General features: G+C 41.2%; 1 protein-coding gene across 1 annotated transcript in view; it reads left to right on the forward strand.

Annotated features, from left to right (window-relative positions):
• Ror2 (receptor tyrosine kinase like orphan receptor 2) overlaps positions 1-14261 on the forward strand; it is a 210839-nt gene that overhangs the window by 179011 nt on the left and 17567 nt on the right. The window contains exons 3-4 of the mRNA XM_070033324.1: positions 2981-3268; positions 4438-4468. Coding sequence (XP_069889425.1) covers positions 2981-3268; positions 4438-4468 — 319 coding nt within the window. The remainder of the gene's footprint in view (positions 1-2980; positions 3269-4437; positions 4469-14261) is intronic.

Here is a 14261-nt window from a genome sequence, read left to right on the forward strand (position 1 = left end):
CAGAAGAAGCTGGAAATGGCACTGTGGCTCAAGTGGTAAAGTGCTAGCCTTGAGCAAAAAGGAGCTCAGGTCAGCACCCAAGCCCAGAGTTTGAGCTCCAGGACTAACAAGGAGGGATGGCGGGGAAGAGTAACCTATGAAGAGAAGTTTAAACTACCTGCAAAGGAACAGTCATGGGCAAGATTTTCAACAGAGAAGTCAGGAGACAAGAACTGTCTGGAATTCTATACCCAGCTAAACTATTCTTCAAGATGGAAGTAATAGATAGCTTTAGACCCAGCCTAAGAGTGTTTACAGGCTCAGTCCATTATCCAAGGAACAAATGTGAATCAGGATGAGTTCAGCTTAACCTAGCAGAAAAGTGAAAGATGCAGGATGTATTGGTGGTGAATGAATGTATAAAAAGTTGGAAGATTTCAAGATCCCTAGTAGTAAAAGTCAACAATAAGCCAAGGGTTGGTGGCTCAGGAACTTGAGATCTGAAAATTACAATTCAAAGCCAGCCTGGGCAGAAAAGTTTGTTGAGCCTTTTTTTTTTTTTTTTTTTTTAATATCTCAAACTACTAAAAAGGCACAAGTGAAACTGGCTCAAGTGGTACAGTACTGGCTATCCTTGAACAAAAAGAAGCTCAGGAAAAGCACATAGGTCCCAAGTCTAAGTCCCAGGACCAGCAAAAATAAAAATAAAGTCAGCAATATCAGTCATCATTGATGACTTAAAAACAGAGCATAGCTAACAACTAAGAAACAGTCATTGAAAAGCTAGTTTGTGGTGTGTGTGAGAGAGAGAGAGAGGAGAGAGACAGAGACAGAGAGACAGAGATGAGAGCTATCCATGTCAATGAAAAGTACTTGAGCTAGTTTCTGAAATATATTTGTTAAGTAAGAGGAGAAATGAAGAAACTACCTTTGGAGGCTGAAAACAGAAAAGTTCACACAATTACTTCTCAACCTATAGCTGGCCTCAATGGATCTGCCTGCCATCTTAAGCTACGTGAGCGGCCGAGACTGGGAGGATTGACTTTCCAAGCTATTTTGGGCAGAAGTGTCCACTAGACTTCATCTCAATGCTAGACATGCTATAACAACTATTTATTTAGAATGTACGTTATTTTGAGAAATACAGAAAAATCCTAGAGATGACTTAAAGTGTACAGAAAGATGTCATAGATTAGATACTGGGCCATGTTATATAAAAGGCTTGAGCAGCTGTAGACTTTGATATCCCAGTGGGTCCTGGCACCCATCCCCCAAGTAATAATAGCAGTGACTTTATTTTAAAGTCATTTTCAGAGGGCACTGTTCCATTCAGTTTTGCTAACACAAATTCTTCCACTCACAATCGATTCTTATTGAACATTAGTTTGCCCTGTGAGGGATGGGGTTTTAGTTTGTATGTTTATCTTGAGAGTACCCTGTTGTACTTTATACAGATGTGTGTGTGTCTGCATATACAGTCACATGCACATATTCACCCACATACCCACACGCACACATACATGTCCATGCATATACATGTACTTGTGTACAACAAAAGTCTGTACACAGTGCATATATCACTCTTCCTCATCTGCCCCCAGACTTTCTTATTCCTCTGACTCCCAGTGCCATCCCAGAGTTCCTGATGGCTTTGCTGGAGCCTTCATATACTAGCAATGTTTCCAACCCCCTTTGTAGGAACTAACTAGGGGAATTTTAAGGACTTGTCTTCCTTTGAGTAAGGGAGGCCTTTGCTGCCCCTGACATATGTGGCAGCACTCAGCCCTGCTCCCTCTCTATCCTATCCTCCTTTCTGTTCCTTTGGATGACATGTTTTGCCATACACTTTATTTATTGCGGCTTTCTGCTTAAGTATGATACTGACTTCATATTGACTAGCTTGGATAACATGTAGTATTTGGAAAGGGAATAGCAGTTGAACTTCATTGTTTGCAGGTGGCTTATATGCAAATTCACCTATTCATTAATAAGTATCTACAGTCCTCAAAGCATTATTGATACTGTCACAGTCTTGCAGAGATAACCCAGAATACATATTGCAACTGAGCTTGAACCAGGTGGCCCTCTGCTTGTGGGTTACTGTGGACATATGTCCTTCTCTACTTACTATCCTTGCTTTTGCAGTTTTATGAGGTTTTGTTGTTGTTGTTATTGTTTTGATACTGGTACTGGAGTTTGAAATCAGGGCTCATGCTCTCATTTGTCTTTTTCTCTCAAGTCTGCACTTGAGCCAGCTACATTTCCAGCTTTTTGCTGGTTAATTAGAGATGGTCTTTCTTGCCTGGGCTGGCTTCAAACTGGGATCTTGAGGTTTCAGTCTCCTGAGTAGCTAGAACTACAGGCATATGCCACCACAGCCTGGCTAGATTTGTGTTAGTGTACTTGTTGCTTACAAGAGCCCCAGGTATCCACTATGCATGGGCAGAAGGCTGCAATGGGCCTCCCAGAGAAATGCTATTAGAGAAAAGCCACAGTCAGGCTTGTGTTCCAAGGCTAAATTTCAATGTCATAGAATCAACAAAATATATTGAATATGTATAAAATGGAAACTTACATAAAGCGGTTAGGCATTAGTTAGTTGACAAAAATGTTATGACCACAGACTTCAGAGCCTGACCTGTATTACCGCCAAGAAGGGAGACTCAGTATCTATAGCAGCATTCTAGAATGTGACACACTTAGTGCCTGCATCTAGAATTGATAACATCTGTGGGCAAAATGAGCACCCTCCCCACAGAAGTTCATTCAAGAATCCAGGGAGTGCTAGGGCCTGCCCCCACATCCCTCCCTCCATCCCTCTCTTCTTCCCTTCCTCCCTTCCTCCCATCCTCCCTTCCTCCCTTTCTTCTTTCCTCCCTTCCTCCCTCCCTTCCCCCTTCCCTCTTCCTCCTTTCCTCCCTTCCTCCCTTCCTCCCTTCCTCCCTTCCTCCCTTTCTTTCTCCCATTACATTTCTTCATTCTGGACCCTTCTCCTTGGCAGGTTACTTTTTGAATTTTCTGGAGCCTGTAAACAACATCACCATTGTCCAGGGCCAGACAGCAATCCTGCACTGTAAGGTAGCAGGAAATCCACCCCCCAGTGTGCGGTGGCTGAAGAATGATGCCCCAGTTGTGCAGGAACCCAGGCGTATCATTATCCGGAAAACAGAATATGGCTCTCGACTAAGAATCCAAGACCTGGACACAACAGATACTGGCTACTACCAGTGTGTGGCCACCAATGGGGTGAAGACCATTACTGCCACTGGAGTCCTCTATGTGCGGCTGGGTGAGTGGAGACAGTCAAAACATGTTGATAAGCAAAGGAATGTTCACAGTAACTGAGGGAGAGATTCATTTGCTCTTTGAAACTGAATACACACAGGTCTATAGGGGAGATCAATAAAACCATTCCCCAAGTCCATACCCACTGTGTACTAGATCACATTTGATCTGTTAACCATGAATTAACTGAGAAAGGAAAATGGGGAAATTGTCTGTAAATTTATAGTGTAGCTGCGCAGGAGGCTGAAATCTGAGGATTGCAATTCCGAGCTAGCCCATGCAGTAAAGTCTGTGAGACTTAACTCCAATTGACTGACAAAAAGCCAGAAGTGAAGCTGTGGCTCATATAGTAGATCACCAGCCTTGAGAGAAAGAGCTAAAGGACAGTGACTTGGCCCTGAGTTTAGGGCCCAGTATCAGCATACACACACACACACACACACACACACACACAAGTAATCTAACACAAGTGGCAAGGTGCAAGTTTGGTGGGAAGGCCCACAGTTCTGAGCTCAGGCCTGGGACTAATCCTGAAAACTCACAGGTGGACTTGTCCAGTCTAAGTTTTGGTTTTGTAAAGCTAATATAACTTCTGCCCAGGTAAGCCTGATCCAGTTGGGCAGGAGGGCAAAGCAGAGGGAAAAATTGGGTTTTTGTTTTATTGTCAGTCCCAGGGCTTGAACTCTGGGCCTGGGTACTGTCCTTGAGCTCTTTGTGAGCCACAGTTCCACATCTGGTTTTCTGATGGTTAATTAGAGGTAAGAGTTTCACAATTCCTGCCCAGGTTGGCTTTGAAACAAAATCCTCAGATCTCAGCCTCCTGAGTAGGTGAGATTACATGCATGGGCCACCAGTGCCCACCCAGAGTTTGGCATTATCTTGCTTGTTACACATAGTATATAAGCTGTGGGAGAGTGTCTGGTAATGAATGCCCCCTGGCAACAGCAAAACTTCTGAAAGTATCTCAAAAAATAGCCTCATAAACTCAAGCATACCCTTCTCTGTTCATGGCTTCCAGGGCCTCAGGCTTGTCTTCCTGAGCAGGACAGAGGACAACCAGCAACAGATGATGCTCCGCCCCTATCCCATGCTTACCATCCTCCTGATTTGAACATGTGTGCTTTATATATTGCCTTACATATAGTAACTTGTCCTATTGTTTTCTCTCTTTAGGTCCAACTCACAGCCCAAATCATAATTTCCAGTAAGTATCTGCTTTCCATAAGCCATTTTCTCAATGCTTCAAGGAGTTCTGTTATGTCCAAATCCTAGTTTTAATGACTGAAAATTCATTTTTGCTGGGTTTGCTAGAAGTAAGGCTGGGTTTCACTTGAAACAAAGATAACAATTTGCTTGTTTGGTGTTGGGAAACTGACATATTTCATGTTTAGTGTAAAGAAAAACTGTCATAAAACCAATAATCGGTAGCTGAGTGTTGGTGGCTCACTCATATAATCCTTAATCCTAACTACTCAGGAGGCTGAGATCTAAGGGATATAAGCCAGCTCCGACAGGAAAGTCAATATGATTCTTATCTCCAATCACCTGGCAAAATCCTGTATGGAGACATGGTTCATGTAGTAGAGTGCCAGCCATAAGTGAAAAGGCTGAACCAGTTGGAGAAAAAAGAAAGAAAGAAAGAAAGAAAGAAAGAAAGAAAGAAAGAAAGAAAGAAAGAAAGAAAGAAAGAAAGAAAGAAAGAAAAAAAGAAAGAGGAAGGAAGGAAGGAAGGAAGAGAAAAACAAGAAGAACTTGGAAAATCCAAGTCTCCTGGGCTGGCTTTGGGTCTATAGCCTCAGATCTCAGCCTCCTGAGTAGGGTTACAGGAGTAGTGAGCTACAGGTGGCTTGTGTGTTTTCTAATTTTTAATATTGTTTATGTCCTTAAGTAGCTCTAGGTTAGATGCTGGTTATCTTTTTGATTGTTGTGTGGTTTGTTTGACTGTAGTTCCTTTTAATGCTTTTGCCTTGAACTGAGCCATTTCTTTTTTCCCCAATTTTCTGAACTTTAAAAGGCTGTACAAGGGAGTTATAATTTAACATGTCTAGTTAAGTGTCTAGTGCTTCTTGATCAAAGTCACCCCTTTTGAACTCAATCTTAACTAAATAGCTGCACCTGCTTTCTTTTTATTTGCATTTGCCAGAACCTTCTTTTACTATCATGTTCCCTCATACACACCCCTTCCCTGTCTTAAACCTTTTTGTGTTCTCTTTTATGTAGGTATCTTGTATGTAACATTTAACTAGATTTTTTTGGAGGTCAGTGAGGGAGGCTTTCCAACCTGAAAGTCCTGGTAATAGATGTTCTTATACAATGAGTACTGTGTTTTAATCCTGTACCACCTGCTGAGTGAAAGTTAGTGCTTACCCACAAATACAGACATCTCCAGGGAGATCTGTGTCTCTGAGGACAAAGATCCAGGAGTAGAATTGCAGGTGTGCCCTCCATTATCTACCACGAGTGGCCAGATTGCCCTCCTCCTGAGCTAAGGAACACTAGCAGAACCTAGCTTCTCATTGCCCTGGTTTCTGGTGTGAGGTACTATCAGAACTTACCAGTGTCTTGGGTGTAAAGTAGTAATGAGAGTTAATGTTATGTTAGGTCTCACTGGTTAATATAAGTGAGAAGGAGTATTGTCCTGTTTATGCAGTGGCCATTGAATTGCCCTTTAGACAGCCTTTTCTTGTGAGTTTTAGATTTGCAAGTTCATTTGTTTACTGAAGATTATTTAAAACCTCAAAAGTCAGCATTAGGGTTTTTCAGTCACTCATGGACATGCACAAAAAGTTCAAGTCACCCAATCCACAGTCCAAGCTGACATCAGGCATGGCAAGGCTCTGACTTTGATCCCCATCCTATAAGCAGGTGTTTTCTCTACAATCTATTTAGTGTTAGAATTTTCATATTTTAATGCTTTTGTTTGGTGATTTCCATGTGTTTGTTATTGTTGTTTCTCACATTCACACTTGGCTTTGTTTCACTCAAGTCTCATGCACTTGAGTCACCCCTGCACTTCTGGCTTGAAAAAAATTATTCTTAAATAGTTGTACAAAAGGGTTACATTTTCACAATTCTATAATTCAGGTTATGAGTATAATACTTCGTGATTAATGTCACCACTTCTATCCTTCTCCCCCATTTCCCCTTCCTATCAAGTTACACAGTTTAATTTTACATAATGTACATTGAATATAATGGCTGCATTTGCTCACCTTTCCTCTCTTCTTTTGGTTTGCCTTTTCTCTCCCTTCCCTTCCCTTCCCTTCCCTTCCCTTCCCTTCCCTTCCCTTCCCTTCCCTTCCCTTCCCTTCCCTTCCCTTCCCTTCCATCCCTCCCCCTTCCTCCCTCCCTCCCTCTCTCCATCCCTCACTCTTTCTTTCTTTCTATCTTTCTATCTTTCTTTCTTTCTTTCTTTCTTTCTTTCTTTCTTTCTTTCTTTCTTTCTTTCTTTCTTTCTTTCTTTCTTTCTTTCTTTCTTTCTTTCTTTCTTTCCTCCCTCTCCCTCCCTCCCTTCCTCCCTTCCTTCCTCCCTCCACTTTCTTTCTCTCTCCTTCCTTCCTTCCTTTTTTCCTTCTTTCTCTCTTTCTCTCTTTCTTTCTTTCTTTCACTCTTTCTTTCTTTCTTTCTCTTTCTCTCTCTCCCTTCCTTCCTTCCTTCCTTCCTTTCTTCCTTCCTTCCTTCCCCTTCCTTCCTTCCTTCCTTCCTTCCTTCCTTCCTTCCTTCCTTCCTTCCTTCCTTCCTTCCTTCCTTCCTTCCTTTCTCTCTCTCTCTCTCTCTCTCTCTCTCTCTTTCTTTCTTTCTTTCTTTCTTTCTTTCTTTCTTTCTTTCTTTCTTTCTTTCTTTCTTTCTTTCTTTCTTTCTTTCTTTCTTTCTTTCTTTCTTTCTTTCTTTCTTTCTTTCTCTGCAGTTAATTGGCCTGCCTTCAAACTGTGAGCCTCAGATCTCAGCTTTCTGAGTAGCTAGGATTACACGTGTGAGCCACTGGTGCCCAGCTTCTAATCATTAAATTTAATATCACCCCTCTCCTGTGAAATTTCTACACATAATGGTCTGCTTTGAGATTTTCTGTTGTGTACCATTAGCTTCTGGTTCTGGACCAACACTTCATCATTCTAACAGTATAGCTTTAAATATTTGTTGCCATAAGTAAGATAAGATACTCCCATACACTTATTGCTATGGGTTAGACTCTCCCTGCCCCAACCCCCACCCCAAATTCCTATGCTGGAAAAGGGGCCATTAAGGAAGTCGTTAAATCTAAATGGATTCATAATGGTTCGGTCCAGGATCCAATAGAAATATCCTAATAAAAGAAACAAGTGGAGGGAGTGGCAGAGGAGTAGGGTAGACAAATGAGGAGAGGATGGGTGGAGAATTTGGTCATAATTTTAATGCATCTTCTATGAAATTAAGAAAATTGAGGGGAGGGGTTGGGTTGGAGGGAAGAGAGTGAATGAGGAAAAATGATATATCAATCAAGATGCACGGTGGGGGATTGGAGGCCTGGCTCAGTTGGTAGAGTATCAGCCAATGACAGGAAGTGTCAGGTACCAAGTGTGAGTGCTGGTCTCAGACTAAAAAAGAAAAGATGCATTGTATCTATAAACTGATTTGTTGAATGATAATTCCTTTATACAACTACCTAAAGCAAATAAAAAAAATAATAAGCCAGACATCTCCTGTATTTCTCTCACCATCATCTGAGATCTCTGAATAGGTGACCATTGGTAAAGCAGGAATAAAACCCCTATCAGGAACCAAATTGGTTAGTTCTGACTTTTGAGCAGCCCAGATGTGTGAGGTAATGAATTTCTGGGTAAATACCAGTTCATAGCATTTGTAATGGCAACCTGAGCTATTACACCTATCTTTTTATTATGTCATTTTTCTAAGTTATCTTGACTGGTACTTGCCTGGTACCCTTCCACATGAATTTATATTGAAATTTCATGCAATTTATTGACTGGGATAACAGATACTTCCTTTAAATTTATTTACTTTGTTTTTTCTACCCCTTTCAATAGAATTTTATTATTTTCTTGATCAAGATCTGGCTTGTCTTTTTTGTTGTTGTTAGGGTTTTCTTGGTTGTTGTTGTTTCTTTGATGAGAGGTTTGAATTCAGAGCCTGGCTGCTGTTCCTTATCTTTTTTCTCTCCAGGCTGACACTCTATCAGTTGAACCATAGTTCTACTTCCAGCTTTGTGGTGGTTCATTGGAGATAAGAATCTTACACACTTTCCTGCCCAGTCTGGCTTCAAACTGTGATCCTCAGATCTTACCCTCCTGAGTAGCTAGGATTATAGACATGAGCCATCAACTCCTGTCTACTAGTTAATGTATTTTTTACTTGATGAATTTAAAATTGTGTGTATTGGCTGAGACTGTAGCTCAGTGATAATGTTTCTGCTTAATACCGTGGAACACCTTAGGATCAAGCTCTAACACCAATAAACTACATATTTGTGGTTTACAACATGATGTATTGATAAATTAATATATTCTGAAAAGACTAGATGAAGATACGTAGCATTTGCATACATACTAATCTTTTTGTGTTGAGAACATTTAAAATCTACTGTCTTAACACTGTATTTTTAATGTATTTAATGTTATTGTAAAGGTGATGTATAGACTGTTTGCAGTTACATAAGTCAGATAAAGAGCACATTTATTTTTGAACAATGTCACCCCTTCCTTTACTCTCTCCCAGTTTTTCCCTCCCACCCCCCCCCCCCCACAAGATGTATAGTTCATTTTCAACATAGTATCTAGTGAATACCACTGCTGCATTTGTTTACCCTTAGCCCCACCATTTCCCTGGCCAAAAGACAGATAAATGAACAAACAAGACAAAAGGAAAAGAAAACAAAAACAGTGTAATGTATTATTATCTATATTCATCTTGGCATGGCACTGATTCCTCCTGCCTAAATCAAGTTTTGGGTCTTTTTATTTCTATCTTTCCAAACCATACCTGCTCCAGACTAGCAGCTAACTTCATCACAGGAGAGCGGTCTTTCTGTTCAGTCACCTTTGGTCACACGCCTTCCATCTAAGAGACCAGATTGGGGATGGAAGAGAGTCATTTTTCTGTGACCATGATTTTCTTTTTCCTGATGCTTAGCAGCAAAACAACCAATAGGTTGACTCTCTTTGTGAGGATGTGTTTAGGATATCTCTGGAAATTAACAAAAATGAAAACAGGAAGAGGGAAAATAGCAAGCTTAAGACATTAGATATGCACAAATTCTCCATAGTTGTTCATTGGTGGACCCATCTGTTCTATTTGGCGACTGTGTTCTTGGGCCATTTTCTTTTAAGCAAACGCACAACAGTTCCCGATCATCCCTCCTTGGTTCAGGTCAGATGGTGTGTCCTCTGTGGGAGTGGAGAGTTGGACACTGACTCATTCTGGAGCCTGGGATTATCCCTGTGCAGAGCATGCTGGTACCTAACTCGGGGCTGTCAGTTCTCACACAGGAACCGGAGCCGGAGCAGCTGACGCATGCCCTCATCCCGCCCGCAGTCCTCACAGGTCCACACATGTGGGCCCTGGCAGCCGATCAGACTCCAACTGTGTGTTGGAGAAAATGGGGTGGATGTTGTGGGAGGTGAAGGGATTTACTGCCATCAAAACATTGTGTTTTACTCATCTGTGTTCAGTAGGTGGTACGAACAGTGAAGCACAAAAGCTTTGAGAGAGGGCCTTCTATCCATGATAGGGCCTCAAAGACCAGTGTTATTTTAATATTACTCAGGTACCAGGTTGGGCAGTGCCTTGGGGATTAATGCTAGGTGTAGGTCTAACATTTCATGGTAGGCTTTGTTTTGCTTTTTACATGAACAGTGGCCAGTGTTCACTATTCCAGACCCATATACACATGCTGATTGCTAGGGAGGGGCAGGGTGGCAAGGTAGGGGTGCTCTTTGAAGACTCAGGACCAGACAGAACTCCCTTCCTCTCTCCGTGCTATCCCAAACCAACCTGTGGCCAAGTGTATAGTACACCGTGCCTTCTGTTGTTGCTAAATTAAAGCTTTTGCTTTTCCCTTAGCTTTTTCACTCAAGGCAGACATTCTACTACTTGAGCCACTCCTACACTTCTGGCTTTTTTTGGGGGGGAAGGGGGGAGAGCGGGGTGCTTAATTGGAACTAAGAGTCTCACATTCTTTCTGGCCAAAGCTGGCTTCAAACCTTGATCCTTAGGTCTCAGACTCCTGACTAGCTAGGATTCTAGATGTGAGCCACCAGAGCCTGGCCACATTGTTCTTTTGAACAATTAAAATTATAGTAATTACTGAGGCAAATCTCCTTCTTTGGGGCCGGTGTCTTAGGCCTCTTAACAAACATCAGTTCTAAGACCTTGCTATCCATGTCCATGCTTCCTACCCGGCATGTCCACTCCCATGTCCCTCCTCATCTCCAGACTTTCTGTGGCTCACTCACCACAGAAAGCATGTGTTCACGTGTCTGACTCAAGGGCCGGGTATCCAGGGCACCTCACGCAGAGCCTGGCTGTCTTCCACCTCTGCCTCCTTTCCTTGCTGTTTTTAGGGAGTTGTTGTAAGTCCAGTTTCTTACTTTATCCTAATTATAGGAAAATGGCACTGTAAAAACAAAAAAAAATTGAAATTGCCAAGTGACAAGCTAGTTATTATAACAATGACTCCATCAGAAACCAAACTTCTTCCATAAATGTATTCAAGCAAAAGAATGATAGACTATTGGATGTCAAATCCATGGACCACCAGCCTTCTCAGGCTCAACCCAGTTCCAATAGAACAGCAGAGTGGAGAGATGCTCACCTCATTTATTTTCTCAGCGTCACCTTGTTGCTAGAGGTTTTGTTTTTTTCTGGCAAATTTAACTTTTTGTTGTTGTTGTTGTTATTTTGGTTTGGTTTTTTTGTTCTAGTACTATGGTTTGAACTCTCTAGATGTTGACCTTTTGTTTTTTCACTTGAGGTGAGTGCTAACTAACCAGCTAATTGCTGGTTAATTGGAGAGAAGTTGTACAAACTTCCCTGGCCCAGGCTGGAATTCTGACCCTCAAATCTGAGCCTTCTGAGTAGTTATAGGATGATAGCCAGGCATAAGCCACCAGTGTCTGGCACAAATATAGTTTCATTTCTTCCTTTCTAAACTATATGCCATTTATCTTACATCTCCCCTCCCCTGCCCTTCCCTCTCCTTCCTTTCCCTCTGCCCTTCTTCCTTCTCTCTCTCCCTCCCTTCTGTCCTCCCCCCCTTTTTGATCTTCCTTTTTGTGATGCTGATATCTTAGTAGAAATGTTGGATAGACATAGCAGGAGCAGACAACCTTTGTCTTATCTTCATTTTAGGAGAAACATGCTTCTAATTTCACCATCAAGGGTCTTCTTTGAGAGCTTTTAAATGGCACCTTTTATATAGGTTGATAAAGTTCTTTAATTGCCTTTTTGAGAGCTTTCATAGTAAATGAATGAAAGTTTACTCTTGTCATTGCTGGTTTTCTATTAACCAAGGTGATTGCATGATTTCTGCCTGTTTGCTGTGGTAAGGTTGAAGTAATCTTGTTCTGGATTGACCCCATTTGGTCTATTCTGTACTTGTTATATTGTCGTGGTTATTTTATTGGGTCTAGTTTGCTGCTGTTATGAGGAGGGTATTTCCCAATGATTGTGAGATATAATGTCCCATCATTCATTCATTCATTCACTCATTCATTCATTTATTGCCAGTACGGGGACTTGAACTCAGGACCTGGGAAAACTGGCATTCTACCACATTAGCCATCCCTCCACTTCTGGGTTTTTTGGTGATTAAGGGGAGATAGTAGGCTCACAGACTTTTCTGCAAGGGTAGGCTTCAAACCAAGATGGTCAGATCTCAGCTTCCTGAATACCTAAGATTCTAAGTGTGAACCCTAGAAGCCAGCTGTGATGTTGTTCTGATGTCCTTGGATCAGAAATGCTAGTCTCATAACATGAATTACAAAGTGTTTTTCCCCTGTATTTTTCTCTTAAGAGTTTGGACAAAGCTTCAATGTTTGGCAGAATTTTCCAGTTGGGTATGAAGTTGGAGAAGGATTTGTTGTTATTCTTGTTTTGCTTTTGTTGTTGTTGTTATGACTTTAAGTTTCTTAAATGGGTTATGTCTAGTCTGCGTTTTTTCTTTTCTTTTCTTTCTTTTTCTTTCTTTTTTTTTTTTTTTTGGGTCCGGTTGTGGGGCCTGGGCGCTGTCCCTCAGCTCTTCAGCTCAAGGCTAGCGTTCTACCACTTGAGCCACAGCGCCACTTCCGGCTTTTTTCTTTTTGCTTATGTGGTGCTGAGGAATTGAACCCAGGGCCTCATGCATTGCAAGGCAAGCGCTCTACCACTGAGCCATTTTCCCAGTCCCTTTTCTTTTTTTTGTAGGGCTTGAACTCGGAGCCTGTATACTTTCCCTTAGAATTTTTTACTCAGTCTCTGTCACTTGAGCCACAGCTCCACTTCTGGCTGTTTCCTTTATTGGGATGTGGTTAATTGGAGATTAGAGTCTCATGGACTTTTCTGTCCAAGGGAGCTTCAAACCACAATTCTCAAATCTCAGCCTCCTGAGTAGCTAAGATTACAGACATGACCACCACTGCCCGTGGCCAAGCTGTGTCCTTCTATTTGCATTATTTTTGGATGTTGTATGTTTCTTAAGAAATTTGCCATTGGTATAAGTCTTTGGGTTTATCTCCACTTATTTACTGGGATTTAACATCTATGGAGTCTGTGCAGTCCTGACAATATGAATGCGTCTCTTGTCATTCTTACTCCTTAACTGACATTTGCCTTTCTGGATTTTCTATTTTTATTTTCTACTTTTAAGTTTCTACTCCTGTTAGTGTTAGTGTTTTATTTTGTTATTATTTTTCAACCTTATAGTGCCAAAAGCTTTAATTTCCTTTTTAATTGAAGCTTTTAGGTGCTTTCCAAACATTGAGATCCTTGGCTTTCATTTTTCCTGTCTTAAATTTTCATGGTCAGATAATTTTTTTTCTTTGCATTTTCTTCTTGGAACCATTGGTTATTCAGATTGCCAAATGTTTAGAGAGTTTCTCAATATCATTTTGTCATAGCTTTCTGGTTTAATACTGTGTGCTTACAGATTTATGGGTTGACTTCTCATAAATGTATTGTGAATGTTTTATGGCCAGGCACATGATCTGTCGGGGCGAGTTTCTATGTACATGAGAGGTATGTGACTGCTCTGGCGCGGTACTCTGGGTCAGGGCGAGTGCTTAAAAACTTACCATTTCCTTGCTGATTGTTTTTCTCTAGTTTACTGATTGCCAGGGATGAATATTACCATTTCCAACTTTAGTTGTGCATTTTTCTTTCACTGTGGCTTGGATTTCTTCTTTTTTATTTTTTAATCTTTCTGTGAAGAACACTGTTTTGTAATAGTAGTGTGCTGTTTTGGTTCATCTTTGTCTTTTTGCTTTGCCTCCTACTAAATTGAATGTTTAGCATTCTCTGCTTGGTTCAGACAGAGGAGTGTGTGTGTGTGTGTGTGTGTGTGTGTGTGTGTGTGTGTGTCTGTCTGTCTGTCTGTCTGTCTGTCTGTCTGTCTGTCTGTCTGTACTACACTGGGACTTGAACTCAGAGCCTCATGCTCTTGCTTGGCTTTTTTGCTCAAGGATGGAGTTATGCTACTTGAGCCATAGCTCCTGTTCTGGATTTTTGCTAGTTAATTGAAGATAAGAGTCTCATACTTTTCTTCCCAGACTGGCTTCAGACCTTAATCCTCAGCTCTCAGCCTCCAGAGGAGCTAGGTGACAGGTGTCAGCTACCATGGCATCTGGATCAAATATGAGCAATATTTTTACTACTTTTTTTAAACAAATGTTTGCTTTGTGGGAAAAGTTATTTAACTTCCTGTATAATGTGTAACCACAATTGAATTTTTGTCAATTATTTTTTGTTCTCAAAAGAGCCTATTAAAGGGAAAAACGTTAAACTTCTATTCCTTATTTGTGTCTTTGAAT

The sequence above is a fragment of the Dipodomys merriami genome, unplaced genomic scaffold, assembly GCF_024711535.1.
Source record: "Dipodomys merriami isolate MVZ:Mamm:240054 unplaced genomic scaffold, mDipMer1.0.p SCAF_22, whole genome shotgun sequence".
In the NCBI taxonomy this organism is placed as follows: Eukaryota; Metazoa; Chordata; class Mammalia; order Rodentia; family Heteromyidae; genus Dipodomys; species Dipodomys merriami.